At 37.7% G+C, this 17,189-nt stretch overlaps 2 protein-coding genes across 2 annotated transcripts; both read left to right on the top strand.

Moving 5' to 3' along the window:
• The first annotated feature begins 7,094 nt into the window (after positions 1 to 7,094).
• On the top strand, positions 7,095 to 7,691 carry LOC107808689 (uncharacterized). Its single transcript, XM_016633221.1, has one exon. The coding sequence runs from the start codon at positions 7,095 to 7,097 to the stop codon at positions 7,689 to 7,691; it is 597 nt and encodes a 198-aa protein (XP_016488707.1).
• Positions 7,692 to 8,098: 407 nt separating this feature from the next.
• LOC107808688 (uncharacterized) lies at positions 8,099 to 9,190 on the top strand. Its single transcript, XM_016633220.1, has one exon. The coding sequence runs from the start codon at positions 8,099 to 8,101 to the stop codon at positions 9,188 to 9,190; it is 1,092 nt and encodes a 363-aa protein (XP_016488706.1).
• Positions 9,191 to 17,189: the final 7,999 nt, after the last annotated feature.

Raw genomic sequence — 17,189 nt, 5'->3', positions numbered from 1 at the left:
CGAGTGGGGGAATTACCCCTCAAGCATTGAGTATTATGTGTAAATTGTGTAATTAAAAATCATGTACGCGAAGTGACGAATACGTACTTGGTTTATATGTGCAAATTTCATTGATTAAAATAATTATACGCCCTTATGTATTAAGTTAAAAATTATTGGCACTTATTAAATCCTCTATTTGTCATACCTAGATCCTTGTTTGTTGAAATTGGTTTTATATGATGATTTGGTGTGATTGCCACCTTGAATTTATGTGAAATATTATTTTGTTTAGTTGTTCACTCCCGGATATTTTTGTTAAGATTTTGTGCATATTATGGTCGAGCCATGGACTCCTTATTGTGAAAAATAATGTATTGTTGATTTATGTGGCAAGTTGTAATATTTGAGCATTTGATGTGCAATTTGTGATATGTTGTAAGAATTGAGCACTTGATGTGCAATCTGTAATATGTTATAAGATTTGAGCATTTGATGTGCAATTTGGGAAATATTGTAATATTTGGGCACTTGAGGTGCAAGTTGTATTATGCTGTGATATCTGGGCACTTGAGGTGCGATTTGTGAAATATTGTAATATTGATACGCATGCGGTGAGATAAGGGTGGCTTGAAACGCGTGGCTAGTAGGGGAACTACTAGAAGTCATGCGGTATGATAAGGGTGGCTAAAACGCGGGATGCTATTTCGGAAAAATTATTTCCTTAAAATTAAATGTGAAGGCTCCTGCGGTGATATAAGTAAATGAGATATTGTGAATTTATTTATGATTTGGGACTACGAGACGGTACCTCGGGAGTGCCTTGTTGATATTTCTTTAATCATGTTCTTGCCTTGGGTGATTTTGTTTCATTTAATATGTAAAATCTTGTCTTCTTCCGTGATGTACTAGTTGACTTTATTATTATATGTTTTGTGCTCCTAGTTGTATTGTGTTGACTTTGGCTTTTTAGTACGAGACTCTAAAGAAGTATATTTCTAATTTTTTCTTACTGATTGAGTTGATTTAAATAAAAGGAATTATTATTATGTTTTAAATTAAATAGTTTTACAACCAAATCAGTAGTTTATCTGATGCCTTGATATAAGTACAAAGTTATTTTCTTCACCCAAATAATTTCTAAAAATAAATTCAATTCTTTGTTGATTTCTTACTTGATTTAAAAACTTTTAAACTCACTTTAGTGGAAATAAATTGATCATGTGGATCTTATATACATTGAGGATATTGGCATGTGAATTGTCCGTGCAGTTGTGATATAAAATGTGGGCACGAGGTGCTGTGATGAAATGATAATGATATTGGGCACGTAAATTGTCCGTGCAGTTGTGATATGAAATGAGGGCACGAGGTGCCGGGCAAATACGATGATTTAATTATGGGCACGAGGTGCCGTGAAAATATAAAAATGGGCTGAGACCCGTATTTACAAAAAATATGAAAATGGGCTGAGACCCGTATTTTGATGATTTTGAAATGAGGTATCATATGGTGACTTTTTAATTGAAAGAATTATATTCAAAATATTTATTTGGAAGGATTTTTACTTAGAAAATATTATATAAAAGAATTGTATTTTGAAAGATATTTATTTGAGCAAATTGTATTCGAAAAGATTTATTGAAAGAATTATATTTGAAAAAAATAATTTTTTGAAAAAATTATATTTGAAAGAGAATTATCTGGAAGAACTATGTGAAAGACATTTATTTGAAGGGCTTGATTTAATTGGGTGTAATTGTGTTTATTAATTTTTGAGTGATATTAATGGGATTATTGTTGTCTGTTGTGCATATCACTGAGTGATATTAATGGTATTCTTGTTGTTTGTTGTGCATATCATTGGTTGTTTTATCGTGCCCTTATTATTATTTGTTTCCTATTATTTTGTATATTATATTGCACAAGTTATTAGACTAGTGAGTGTCTTGATTGTACCTCGTCTCTACTCCATTGAGGTTAGTCTCGATACTTACTGGGCACCGATGTGGTGTGCTCACTCTACACTTCTGCACATTTTTGTGCAGAGCCAGGTAATTGAAGATATCAGACTTGAGCAGAGTTAAAGCGGAACCGTAAGGATTCAAGGTAGAGCTGCTTGGTCGTCGCAGTTCCTTGGAGTCTTATCATTTCATTGTACTATTAATTTATAATCAAACAATATTGTATATTCGGTCCTCGTGATCATTCTATGTATTCAGTTAGAGTTCGTGAATCACTACTATCAGTCTTGGGAGGTTGTGTATTGTAATTATTTTTGATGTTAGTTTTGATTACAAAAAAAAATGGCTTTAAAAAGGTAATTAAAAATCGGCTTACCTAGTCTTAGAGACTAGGTGCCATCACGATGCCTGTGGTGGAATTTTGGGTCGTGACAAACTCTGTTCCAAAACTAAGGCAAAGAAAGCATGGTAAGACCGATTACAGGGCTCTCGTTTGAAGCGAACGGATACATTGAAAAGGCACCCAACCTCGGTAAGGGCATCAAGGCCACAAACTGACCACCACTTTGAACACTCGTGATTTTTCTTTGTTTGCAGCAGGAACAAAGCAGTGCAGGATGGCGATTCCTAAAGGACGAATGTCACCAAAGGTAAGCTTCCTCAAAATCTCCACTTTCCTTTACTTTTAGCATGCATCACTAATGCTCATACCTCTCATTTTGGTAGCTTAACCCAGGTAGAACCTTTTTGCCTAGAGGGATCCAGCTCATAATTCAGGATAAAAGTACTCTTCGCTCATGTTATTTTATGTAGCTTAACCCAAATAAAACCATTTCGCCTAGGGAGATGCAGCTCACAGTTCCAGGTAGAAGTACTCTTCGCCCAGGCTTGTTTTCTATAGCTTAATTCAGGTAGAACCTTTTTGCATATGGGGATCCAGCTTATAGTTCTGGGTAGAAGTACTCTTCGCCCAGGCTTACTTTTCGTAGCTTAACCCAGGTAGAACCTTTTCGCCTAGGGGGATCTAGCTCATAGTTCCGGGTAGAAGTACTTTTCGCCCAAGCTTGTTTTTCGTAGCTTAACCCAGGTAGAACCTTTTCGCCTAGGGGGATCCAGCTCATAGTTCCGGGTAGAAGTACTCTTCGCCCAGGCTTATTTCTTGTAGCTTAACCCAGGTAGAACCTTTTCGCCTAGGGGATCCAGCTCAAAGTTTCGGGTAAAAGTACACTTCGCTCAGGTTGTTTTACAGTAGCTTAACTCAAGTAGAACCTTTTTGCCTAGGGGGATCCAGCTCATAGTTCCGGATAGAAGTACTTTTCGCCCAGGATGTTTTATGTAGCTTAACCCAGATAGAACCTTTTCGCCTAGAGGGATCTAGCTCATAGTTTCGGGTAGAAGTACTCTTCGCCCATGCTTGTTTTTCGTAGCTTAACCCAGGTAGAAACTTTTCGCCTAGGGGGATCCAGCTCATAGTTTCGGGTAGAAGTACTCTTCGCCCAGGATGTTTTACGTAGCTTAACCTAGGTAGAACCTTTTCGTCTAGGAGGATTCAACTCATATTTCCTTGTAGAAGTACTCTTCGCCTTGGCTTGTTTTTCGTAGCTTAACCCAGATAGGACTTTTTCGCCTAGGGGGATCCAGCTCATAGTTTCGGGTAGAAGTACTCTTCGTCCAGGTTATTTTTCGTAGCTTAACTCAGGTAGAACCTTTTTGCCTAGGGGGATCTAGCTCATAGTTCTGGGTAGAAGTACTTTTCGCCAAGACTGTTTTTTCGTAGCTTAACCCAGGTAAAATCTTTTCGCCTAGGGGTATTCAGCTCATAATTCCGAGTAGAAGTACTCTTCGCTCATGTTGTTTTACGTAGCTTAACCCAGTTAGAAACTTTTCTCATAGGGTGATCCAGCTCATATTCTGGGTAGAAGTACTCTTCGCCCAGGCTCGCTTTTCGCAGTTTAACCCAGGTAGAACCTTTTTCGCCCAGGGGATTCATTTTCATTTCAGTAATACAGAGCACCAACCCCTGGTTATATTTTTTTTTCCGTAATACAGGGTGTCATCCCCTAGTTACATTTCCTTTCAGTAATATAGGACGTCATCCCATGATTACATTCTTTTCAGTAATACAGGGTATCAACCCCTAAATACATTCTTTTTTCGTAATACAGGGTTCCAACCCCTGGTTACATTTCCTTACCAGTATATGGGTACACCAATCCCTAGTTGTTTTTCCAACATAAGGTCTCAACTCCCTAGTTTCTTTTATTTTAGATATAGGATCTTCATTCCCTAGTCTCTATTTTTTTTTTCGGGGTACACCATTCCCCACCTTTTATTGCTTTCAATAAAGAAGTAGTTTAGAATTTTGTTACAATAACTCACGAAATATTTTTAGTGCAAACTGGGGCAGAAAAATTTAGTTCGTTTATTTTTTTGGTGTCTGAGTAGATTTTACCTCGAGGCACAAGGTTCGAGATGACCAAAAGAAGAAATCTCAATTCAAAATAAAAGAAAAGAAAAAATAGGTGAATCCAAAATGCAAAAGCAGTTGAAAAGATGTGGAATGCTCAAGACATGATCGAAGCCATGAGCATTGGAGTCATGTTTTGATTAGAAGAAGCTATAGAACAATGAACTAGCACCTACAACTAGCGAGCATCAATGTTTAGATCAGAGTCTGCATGAAGAACCAGTCAAGACTCAAGATCAAGTTTCAGAAGACTCATAGATAGGAATCTTGTAACTCATAGCTAATAGGCTTGTTTAGTTTCTTTTTTTCTTTTTTTTTAATATCAGGACCGCAGACCGGAGCCTCGACGGAACCTCACTCGACTCCTCATCTCATCATTCCACCATTCTCCTTGAACTACACTTGACCTGATTCCCCTATAACCCGGGATATGTAGGCTGTCCAAAATCAGGACTCGGTTGCACCCTATCTTTTATTTTCTTTCCCTTTTGAATAACGGTTTAGTCGATAATTAGTCACATGGCTCACCTAGTCTTTGCCTGAAAACTCTTTATGTTTCCAAGCAAAGAGGGGCAGCTCTGAGCACCTAATTTTTGACTATAATTGAATATTTACCACATTCTAATATTAAATATTTTTAGAAATTTAATATATTTTTTTAGCTTTGTTAAAAAAATTATATATAGGGTAAGAGTTAAAAATAATTTAATAGGTAAAATTATTACTATTAGTATTATTTTTATTTTATTTTAAAATAAAATAAATTAAAAAACGAAAAAATTAAATATTTTTATTAATTTTCGGATGGGAATAAAATAATAAGAAAATTAAAAGTATGGAATAAAAAAGTAAAAGTAAAAGTAGGTGAAAATTACTTTTTTAAAAAAATTAAAAGAAAGTGGAGAATTAAAAAATAAAAGTAAAATAATGTGAAATTTTAAAAAAATGAAAGTAAATGAAAGTTGGAATTAAAAAATAAAAGTAAAGGTAGCTAAAAAACTTTTTTTAAAAAGTAAAAGAAAGTGGAAATTTAAAAAAGAAAATTAAAATAAGTGGAAATTAAAAAAAGAAAAGTAAAATAAGTGGGAAATTTAAAAAATAAAAGTAAAGGAAAGTGAGAAATTATTTTTTTTTTTAAATAAGAAAAATGGGAAGTGGGAATTCTTTTTAATTAAAAAATAATAAAATAAAATATATAAAAAAATAAAATCTGAAAAAAATTTCGAATTTATTTTCTATAAATAGAAGAGAAATGTGAGGAGAAAAGAGGGAGAGAGATAAAAAGGAGAGAGAAGGGAATTGAGAGAAATTATTTTTCTTCTTCTACGCTAAAGAAATTTCTAATTGTGTCATTCTTTCTTCGTCTTTCTTTCAAAAAATCCAGCAATTCATAACCCAAAACCCAACAAAAAAATACTTCAAAATATCTCTTTTCACACACCAAACAGTGGAGTCGATAGTCGAGGTCGAGAATTCCGTTGGAGCTCCGTTTACTAGCTTTGATGTTCTTCTTCGCTTATGCTTGTTCGACGTTCGTCTGAGTTACTGTACCTTTTCTTGGAAACTCATTTAATTGGAAATTTTGTATTAAAGGTTTATTCTTTCCTCCATTCTTTTAATCTTATTTCATGTGATTTTATTTATTTGCCTTTAAACTTTATAAATAATTATGCAAATTAGTCCTTAAAAGCTATATGCTTAATTATGTTTCTGGAAATATGGTATTCAAACTTGCTTTAAAGTTGGGAAGATTTGGACCCTAATAAGTTTGGGCTTCAATTGTTGGGCTATAGGGTATTGGTATATGATGGTTTATTTATTCAAATATCTATAATTATATACTTCTTCCACAAGTAATTCCATAATTCATGACCTCACAATAATCTCAAAATTTAGGAAGAATAATGAGCATCGTTAGAGTGCTTTAGGCGCGCTTTTAATTAGTTTATTGTGATTATGTATACGTTCATGTGGTATAATTGTGATTTTCAAAATTAAAACCGATGTATGTGTTCGCGCAACTTTGGTCAAAACAATCTTAATATAATAAAACGCTATTAATTGTGTACACATACGCGTGACATGATTTTGGCACAATAAACAAAACGGATTCACACACGTGATTCGTTTCAAAGATAATTCCATATTTTAATAATTAAAAGCGGATAGATAAAGCATGAAAACCAATAAATCACAGCTTATCCAAAATTAATTCAAGCCAAATGTAGTCAATAAAGCGACCGTGGTAGAACCACGGGACTCGGGGAATGCCTTACACCTTCTCCACGGTCAACATAATTCCTTACCTAGACTTTATTTTTGCAGACCAATAATAATAGAGTCAAACCTTCCTTTGACTAGGGATTCAAATAAAAGGTGACTTGGAACACCCAAAAAAAATCAATTCCAAGTGGCGACTCTGTAAATAAAATAATCCCTACTCAAATTTGTCGCTTTAATTGGAAAAACTCTTTAACCCATAATAATCCATAATACATATCTTTTGGGGGGTATAAAATGGGTGTGACATTTTTTAATTACTAGTTATAAATATGGCTATTTTTTATTTTTTTTCCTTCTTTTCAACTCCGTATTTGATATTTAATTTGGGGCCCAACCAGGGGCGGAGCTACCCTTGTCCGAGACTGACACCCCTTCGCCGAAAAATTACACTGTATGGAGTAATGCGTCATTTTAATCCTAAATGGTTTGTTGATTATCATGGGTGGTTGGAGTATAGTATAAGTAACGATGCAGCATATTGTTTGAGTTGTTATTTGTTTAAAAACGATAACATTCATCAAGGTGGAGGTGATATATTTTCGAGCATAGGGTTTAAGAGTTGGAACAAAAAGAAGAGCTTTGATAAGCATGTTGGTGGGCCAAGTAGCTTTCATAATCAAGCAAAAAGGAAATTTGTAGATCTACTACGGCAACAACAGTCCATTATATATGCATTTGAGAAGCAATCTGATCAAGTTAAGCATGATTACTGGATTCGCTTAACTGCTTCGGTTAATGTCGTAAGACTTCTTTTGAAGCAAGGATTTGCATTTTGGGGTCATGATGAATCTAAAACGTCATTTAACATGGGTAATTTTCTTGAAATTATCTTATGGTATGCAAAAGAATGTGATAAAATTCATGATTGTGTATTGGAATATGCTCCTCAAAATGATCAGATGACTTTTTCAATGATTCAAAAAGACGTTGTGACTGCATGTAAGATGGAAACAATTAAAGCTATCATTAAAGAATTAAATGGTGACTACTTTGCCTAATTAGTTGATGAATCTTTTGATGTGTCGCGAAAGGAGAAAATGGCTATTGTCTTACGATATGTTGATAGAATGGGATTTGTGGTGGAGCGACTTGTTGCTATTGTTCATGTCAAAGATACGTGTGCTTCATCTCTAAAGAAGGCATTGTTGATTTACTTGCTAAACATTCCTTAAGTCTATCATATGTTCGTGGGCAATGTTACGATGGAGCAAGCAATATGCATGGTGAGCTCAATGGCCTTAAAATGTTGATTAGGCAAGAAAGTAGATCGGCTCACTCTATTCATTGTTTTGCTCACCAACTTCAATTAACTCTTGTTGCGATTTCAAAAAAATGTATTCAAGTAGGAGAACTTGTAGTTTTGGTCTCAAATATTTTGAATGTGTTGGGATCTTCTTTTAAGCGTATGGATGAATTTCGAGAATCTCAAAAGGAAAGAATTGAAGAGGCATTAGATATGGGTGAGCTTAAAACTGGTAGAGGCTTGAATCAAGAACATGGTCTTTCAAGAGCTTGTGATACTCGTTGGGGATCTCATTACAAATCTTATAAAAAATTTATTCTTATGTTTGTCTCTATTCTTGATATTTTTGAAGCACTTGTTGTTGATGCACGTTTGATGGATGACAGAGCCAAGGCAATGGGATATCTCAAAACTTGTCAAACATTTGAGGTTGCATTCATGTTACATTTGATGGTAGATGTTTTAGCAATCACAAATGAGCTAAATAAATGCTTACAAAAAAAGGAGCAAGATATCTCAAATGCCATGCTGAGAAGGTTGCAAAGCTTAAGAGAAGATGATTGGGATTCACTTATTGAAAAAGTATCTACATTTAGTATCAAGTATGGCATTTTAATACCTAATTTTGATGAGCCATACATTAACTCTTTAAGATCACGACGTAAATCTACCGATCATACTATTTTACATTATTATCGTGTTGATATGTTTTGTAAGATTATTGATTGGAAAATTCAAGAACTCAATGGTCGTTTTCACGAAATGACTACTAATTTGCTTCATGGAGTTGCTTGTTTGAATCCAATTGACTCATTTTCTAGTTTTGACATCAACAAGATCATGAAAATGGCTAAATTATATCCTGATGACTTTGATAAAGTTAGTATGGGTGCTCTTGAGAATCAACTTGCGGCATACATTATTGATGTCCGTGATATTGATGAAAGGTTCTCCAATTTGAATGGATTTTGTGATCTTTCAAGAAAATTAGTTCAGACAAAGAAGAATTTAAACTTCCCTCTTGTATTCTGCTTGGTGAAATTTGCTTTGCTTTTGCCCGTTGCCACTGCATCAGTTGAAAGAGCTTTTTCGACAATGAAATTTATCAAGAATGACATGCGGAATCAAATGAATGATGAACTTTTGAGTGGTTGTTTGGTGCCTTATGTAGAAAAAGATGTATTTAGTACTATATCTAATGATGATATTATAAAAACATTTCAAGAAATGAAACCTCGTCGAGTACAATTGTAATAATATAATATTATTTTGCTTTAGACTGTGTAACTTTGGTTTTGCTTCTAAGGTAGAGTTACATGCTTTTCATCACAACTTTTGCTTGTAATAGTTTGTTGGGTGTGTGTTATCTGATGTGCTTAATCTTCTTGATTTGTTCCCTCTTTTCCCCCGTACTGCTTCTTATAACTATCTGTAGCTAAGATGAATTAAAAAAATGGTATCTTCCTTTGAACCTACCATTGTCTGCTTTCTCAAGCTCGTTAGTATGTGTTTGTTCCCAATGTTTTGGGCAGTTCACAAATTGTCGGCTTGTTTGTTTAGTGTCTATCTAGCTTTCTGCTTGATTCACCATATGAGCAAAACTGTGGTCCGACGGAAAAAAAAAGTTTGTTATTGTTCTTGTTGTTTCACTAGTAGAATTATTTTTCTTGGTTTCTTCTTTAGATTTTGACATCCCTTTGTGTAAATCCTGGCTCCGCCACTGGGCCCAACTAATTTGAATTTCCGCATTATAAGGCTTAGGGATGTACAAAGAAAATCGATAAACCACACCAAACCGATAATTCGAGTCAAATCGAAAAAAAAAATCTAACTATGGTTTGTTTTGATTTGGTTTAGTGTTGGGGGAAAACCCCGATCATAGATGGTTTGGTTTGGTTTTAAATAAAAAAAGTCAAACCGAAACCAACCCAACCCAACATTACATGTCTAAAAATTTTAAATATATTTAATATATAAAAATATTTATTGTAGTGTAATTTATAAATATTTTTAAACTTTTTCATATTTTTATCTTTAACATATTATTTCAAGTTGTTACTTATAATTTTTGAATGCTGCAATAAGTTTTATAGTCCATAAATGCTAGTAACTCAAATAAATCCCATACCAAAATCAAATCAATATTAATACTAACAAAAGTCATTCAATTCAATTGTACTAGGAATGACAATAGTGTTGGATATCTATTTATTTTTTTAGTTTTACCATGGTTTAGATAAAATGTATTAACTTATTTTTTTTAGTATTTAGTCATGTAAATAATAGTACTTATAAGACGTACTTATTTTAGCAACTTAGTAATTTTAGATTATGTTTATTTTTATTATGTCTTATTAATAATATTTATTTTATGCAAATTTATTATTTTTATTGTTGAATATTTTAGTACAATACCATGGCTGATGTCATATTTTATGTTATTTTGTTGAAAAATACTTTATATAGTTATGTCTTATTAGGATTAAAGAAATATTTGGAGCACAAATATCATGTTTTGTGCTATAAAAACTTTATGAAAAAAACCCGAAAAATCCGAAAAATCCGGAAAAAAAAATCTGTGATTAAAAAACCCGACTTTATTGGTTTGGTTTGGTAATTGAAAAATCTGAACCAACCCGACATATGTACACACCTAATAATGCTCATTTGAATGGGGAAATGCTCACTACTATGATTGTTTTATTCCCCGGGCTCTAACCTCTTGTTAACCAGTAGAGAGATCTTATGCATTCAGCTTTCCATACTAGTTGTTACCTTACGCTGCCATTTTTCCAATATTATTGAATAGCATGGCCTGGGGCTAAGATAACTCAAGTGGGAGAGCCGTGTTATGGGTGACCTTATTGCACGGTTCAGAGAGTACTTGTGTATGTGATGCAAGTGAACGTCTACGAAAAAGCTGTCGTAAAGTTTCGTTCTTCGTTCCGTCGTCGACCCTATCTATGTTTCTATGATGGCTCGCCTTTGACTCTAGCCTCTCATTTAACTCGCTACTTCGTCAACTTCTCAGTCCCTCGTGAGTGTGGCACGCACCTCTACATCTTTTCCTATCTATAGTCAGGGGACTGCTGCTCATAACTACTAGCTATCCATCTAGCCCACGATAGCGAAGGCTCAAAAAACAGGCAGGGAGGTAAGAGCGATGCTTCGGGCGAAACCAATTCCCAGGGTGTGACGGGCGGTGTGTACAGGGCCCGGGTACATATTCACCGCGGCATGCTGATCCGCGATTACTAGCGATTCCAACTTCATGTTCCCGAGTTGCAGAGAACAATCCGAACTGAGGCAATCTTTCCGGATTCGCTCCGCCTTACAGCCTTGTTGAGTTGGGTTAAAAGCACGGAATGTATTTGCACCATCACCGTCTTCAAATAAAGTATTTTCTACGGTAGCACCATGAATGGCGCATAGCAAAGCAGCGCCCAATACACCGGCAACTCCCATCATATGAAACGGGTTCAAGGTCCAATTATGAAACCCTTGAAAAAAGAGGATGAATCGAAATATAGCTGCTACACCAAAACTAGGTGCAAAGAACCAACTAGACTGACCCAGTGGATAAATCAGAAATACAGAAACCTTTCTGAAGTTTCGATGTAAAGATTCCTCTACCAACGCATTTAACTCCATTTGTTAGAATAGCTTCCATTGAGTCTCTGCACCTATCCTTTTTTTCTGAACCTTTGTTTGTTTTCGGAAGAGCGGACATCTGAGCTCAGCAGCGCATTTACTATTTGGAGATGGATGGCGCCAGGCAGGGTAAAAAGCCGTTTTAGAAAAGATACAATAGTTTCCGATTCCCCCGAGAGATGAGTGGCTCTTGGCTTCGTAAACTATATCCAGCAACAAGAAGAAGGAAAAGGATTGAATAGAGGAACTCCCGAGCATTTGGCGATCTCAGATGTGTCGATATCAATGATGACTCATTATTTCGATGAGGGGTGCCCGAGGCACCTCATCTTCTCATTTCGTCGTTGCTCATTCCCGTTAGGCCGAAGTGTTTGGCCTTTCCTTCTCCGCGCCCGCTCAGGCTTCGCTGACCTATCGCGTGGTAAAAAGAAGAAAGTACGAAAGAATAGTAAACGGAGCACCTTCTAATCGACCTGAACAACATATACGGATCCCCTCCACCCCTTTTTTCATTACTAATGGGTCGTCCTTCCTCTTACGTATTACAATTAAGGTGTTTTTCATGCTGCCTTTAGCGGAAAACGGACTTAATGGACAAATAAGGGATAGGCAAGAATCTGTTCTTGAACTCTAGAGAACAGGCGGAAAGAGGGGGCCGAGCTGACTGATGAGTGCCTTTTTAGCCTTTATTTAAAAGGCTCTCATGTGGAGCTTGAATCGGCGAACAACCGAACCCTTGGGACCTTCTTCAACCCCAGGATGTGATGAGTCGACATCGAGTTTTCTCTTTATACGCAATATCTTGAAAGGCAAAGAAAAACAGCGCACGGACAGGAAAATCTCGGGCATGGGAAAGAAAGGCGGCGGACAACCGACTTAACTGGAGAGCCTAAACGGCATTGAGGATGAGTCCACCGGTCGACAAACGGCCCCGGGGCTGTCTCGCGAAGATCTTCGATCCGAACCTTCGCATCTACTCTCTCTTAGAGGATGAACCACGCCTTCGCTATCGCAAGAATATAGCGATCGAAGAGCGGCGTCAACCCATCGGGTTTATCGTTTTTCTAATTTCTTCTCTATCCTTTTAATTTCTCTATTTTATTTCATGGTATCAAAGCCAACAAGAGAATTAGGGTGCTAAAAAAGAAGCCAAAACCTGCTTGTTTAAAGAATCAAACTGTTCCTGTCTGCTTTTTCTTTTTTTATTTTATGATCGAGGAAACCCTTTTTGTTATATGCCCTATACCCACCCAATTTCTTATGTACACAAGAAGGATCATAATTCTTTATGTTTGGATACCAAGCTATCTTATCAATATATTTACAAAAAAGCCTTCGATGTAGTGATGAAATTGTGATACATAATCAATCCTATTTGTTTTGTTCATTACTAAAATGGCCGCCTTTCTTTCCCATGCCCGAGATGGCCTTATGGTCAACTTTAGTTTTAAGGAAAAAAGACGTTCTGTTATATTGAAGAACAGATCTTAATTTAGACAAATTAATAACTTGGGTTTGTGATAATTTGTAAAATACATATGCTTGTGACAAGTAGGATAAATCAAAAAAAATATGTGAATTTTTCTTACTAATATTATAAAGTGACTTTTTTATAGTCGAAATAAAGTGAATTTTTTTTTGATTTATTTCATTCTTGGGTAAATAAACCGAAGGTTTCCTTGTTTAGTAGTACGAAAGTAGGGGCTTCTTTCACTCACTTGAGTTTTGTTTTGGAGAGAGCATTGTGGAGCAGCAAAAGGCATAAGGGAATTGGAGCGAATCCAGATGAAATTTACCAAGTCAAAGCAAGGGGTTGAAAAAGCACCACAAGGGACGGGAACGACGTCCTGACTAGCCTGGAAAGACAAAGACAGGATTTCAACATAAAAAGCGGTGGATGAGCGGTAATGGCTGGGGAAGGGGGCAAGTACATCCTTTTGTTCTCAAGTCTATGGGGCTTGCCTTACAGGTAGTGACTATACCACTTACATATCGAACAGATCTTACTCTCAATGGAGTCTTTTTTTCATTTCCACGATAGACTTTTAACTCGTACATTTTATGCTTCCTCATCACCGTTTGGAAGGAGTACTTTCTCGCCTCCAAAGAGTATAAAGAAGCGGAGTGTCACCCCAACAAACTAGACGCACGCATCAAGGCGTTCTGCCCAGAAGAATGGTCTGGGCTTTCGAAAAGATGAAGATGCAAGGGGTAAAGAGACAGTCTTTTGAACAAGCAAGCTGACATAAGGATTCTAGCTCGCGCCCACTTAGAGCAGATGGAGATTCTCGGACGGGGAAAAGCGGCACTCGACATCTATTAAACAAGACCAAGAACCCTATTCTCGAAAGCGTGTAGACAGAAGGCCCTTTTTTCGGGCTGTCTTGTTTTCAGGCCTCCACGAATCGCTCCGTGGCTTTATACACCCCAAAAAAGAATGAATAGGCGAGGCAATAGAGAAAATCCCTGGAATTCTCTGATGCCGGGGATTATGTCTAAAAAACTTGGATCGTTACAACGCTCGTTGAACGGTTCAAGTAGAAGTGAATAGGTAAGAAGTAGAAAGCCCCATATCACCCTTGCTTTGCTCATTTTCTCTTGATACGCTTACCTTGCCCGTTTAGGTTTTCAAGAAGTAGACACGGGCAAGATTGTCGAACTTCACGGTTATTCATCCATATATGCTATTACTCAAACAAGCATGAAACGTATGCTTGCATATTCGTCCATAGGCGCTCGCCTTATGGTTCTCAGTCCTCTTTCGCCGAGATGCCCTTTAAAAAGATTTTTTCCCAACGGGGACCGACAGACAGCTTGCTTAGTAAAGTCTTTTATCTTCCATTCAGGGGTCATGAATGATTTAAGACAGCCTCGTAGGAGACATTGGATGTAACCAGCCTTCAAAGGCGGAGGAGTAAAAAGCAACTTTCGATTCAAATTAGAGAAATGCTGAGCTTTATCCGCTTCAATTAGGAGAATCAACAAGATAGGATGCTCTGTCCCAACTAACAAGAGTAGGAAGATTCCAGGCCTATGATGCTCTGGAACACATACAGAAAGTTACCTACCGCTGGTCTTCCGAGTAGGATATGTAATACGTCCATAAGGACGAATCCACAAGTACCGGCTTGATTACCCCCTAAGATAAGAGGAGGATATAGAAGCAGATTTAGTTGCAGGTAGGAGCGGTCTACGTCATCCTCTCTTCAGCTGTCTTGTTACTATTATACCGGTCTGAGGATGGAAGGCTGTGCTAAGACTCACTGCCTGATGAGTTGACCAATTCCTCTACCCCGCTTCTTCCCCTTCTCTTTCTGGGGCTAGGAAGTAAGCCCCACAACCCAAAGCGGTGAAGAACAAATAGAATTTGCTACAGCTTTTCAACAGGCGAAGAAAGGCCTCACCAAACACCTGGTCGGCAACAAATAGGTTGATCGTCGGATATCATTGAGAAAGAAATAGGAAGAGGGTGGCTCGCCTGAATGCCGAGTCTTTCTCTGCCGTCAACTCGACGTCGTCGTCACCTGCAAGATAAGGCCAAAAACTTGACTTTACTAAACGACTACCTTACTTAAGCAATTCTTCTTATTCTTATTCTTTCTTAGTTGAAGTTCCTATATTGGTTTTTTCTTTCTTTTATGAATGTTATAACTCCTAATTCTTTGGTAGCGGACCTCTTTGATAGTTCGACCGTTATCCCTCGATCTTCAAAGAAAACTAACTCCTCCTACTCCTCCTTCTCCTTTAGGATAGGAGTCACCCGGAGTTCAAGTTCGATCCATTAGGTTCTTTTTTTTTCAGAAAAGAAACGAGAGACAAGAAAACATCTTTGATTACGATTAAAAGGAACAATCTCAAATCAAATGATATTGAGCATGTTTCCCATCTCTTCTCGAGAAACAAGTGGGCTATTTCTTTGCAAAACTGTGCTCAATTTCATATGTGGCAATTCCGCCAAGATCTCTTCGTTAGTTGGGGGAAGAATCCGCCCGAATCGGATTTTTTGAGGAACGTATCGAGAGAGAATTGGATTTGGTTAGACAATTTCTTCCATCAATCATTCGGATCTACGCCGTATATCAACAGATTATGGTTTCGAGGGTCATCCATTACGAAAAGACCTTCCTCTGAGTGGATATGTGGAAGTACGCTATGATGATCCAGAGAAACGTGTGGTTTCTGAACCCATTGAGATGACCCAAGAATTTTGCTATTTCGATTTTGCTAGTCCTTGGGAACAGCGTAGCGACGGATAATTCAGAATCAGAATAGGTCCAGTCCAGGGGACAAATCAATAGGAAATGCTATTTGCTTCGTAAGAATAAGAATTCACTTCTATGAAATGAAAGAGTTTCACGGGAATTGTCTTGATCGTCGGATATCATTGAGAAAGAAATAGGAAGAAGTGTTATCGAACGATTTCCTGCAATTCTTCCCAGTATGGAATGAGTAAAGAATCAAGCTACAAGTCTCGATCTATACGAAACGCACTGGTTTTTTTTCTTTCTTTCGGTTTCATTGATAACAGAAAAGACAGCGCTGAGCGCTGATAGCTTGTAGTGAACAGCCCCATTATGAAACCAACCGAAAGCAGCCTTTGGTACTTAAGTAGTTAAGGTTTGGAACCCTTGCAACTATGATAGAAAGCCGTTTGCTTGTTGCCAAACCCTTCGCCTTTCTTTTGAAACAAAGTAGGTCGCGACTGTTGTATTTTAGTCGGTCGGGGGAAGCGGTAGCTTCGTGCTCCGCTTCTCTCGCGCTTGCTTGCGTGAAGGCTTAGAGCCCTTTTTGCTAGGTCCAAAAGCTTCCCAAAAGATCTGATCCAACAGAAATCCTGCATTGAGCGTAGCTGATATGCGGCTACGGCTAGCCAATCATATCATTCCATAAAAAAAATCTATATGTATAGAGAGATCCCCTAGATATACAGATAGAATAGATGTTCATGGATAGACAGACATTCCATTGATTCTTTGTTTTTGGGCTGAAAAAGCTCGTCGATCCAAATGAATCATTCTTCTGGTCTCTCTTCGCTCCCCACCCCGAAACTGACCCACGGCACAGCGCCCATTCGCTTCGCGCGCGGGAAGGCTTAGAAGTTCAGTTCATGAGACCGCAGCGCAGCGGAGTGGAGCAGCCGCGACACGAAGTTCCTTACCTTAGCTGGATCTCGCTGGTGCCACCTAAACGGTAGGTAGGCGGCGGATGTGTGACGTTTGGAGTTATCGTTCGTGCACCTGTCCCCAATGGAAGAATGAGTGATCTGTTCCCCTGCGGATCATGGCCTTACCACTCGGTCCCCGATGGCCAGCGGGGGATTCGGTATAGCAGCTCAGGTTCGTTTGCGCTGCGCGTTCCCGCTGGACTGGACACATGTTAGCTGTAGGAAGTATGGTTCCGAAAGTGACTTCGGTTCGCCAGTTCAGGCTCAACTCCTCGCTTTATGTTAGCGGACCTACAGGTCGGGCCGGGGCTCTGCGCTCTTTCTTTCTGTGTGGGACGATACCGGGGAGAGAAGGGAATGCGTCGAGGCGGCGACGGCAGTGGTCCGCCGGCAAGCTCGTTCTGATCTTGGACGCAGTACATTGGAATCCTGAAGCAC

This window comes from Nicotiana tabacum, chromosome 14 (assembly GCF_000715075.1).
Source record: "Nicotiana tabacum cultivar K326 chromosome 14, ASM71507v2, whole genome shotgun sequence".
Classification (NCBI taxonomy): Eukaryota; Viridiplantae; Streptophyta; class Magnoliopsida; order Solanales; family Solanaceae; genus Nicotiana; species Nicotiana tabacum.
This window is presented reverse-complemented; position numbering and strand designations above follow the sequence as displayed.

Coding starts and splice junctions, on each gene's coding strand:
- LOC107808688 (XM_016633220.1), top strand. CDS start 8,099: ATGGATGAATTTCGAGAATCTCAAAAGGAAAGAATTGAAGAGGCATTA.
- LOC107808689 (XM_016633221.1), top strand. CDS start 7,095: ATGCGTCATTTTAATCCTAAATGGTTTGTTGATTATCATGGGTGGTTG.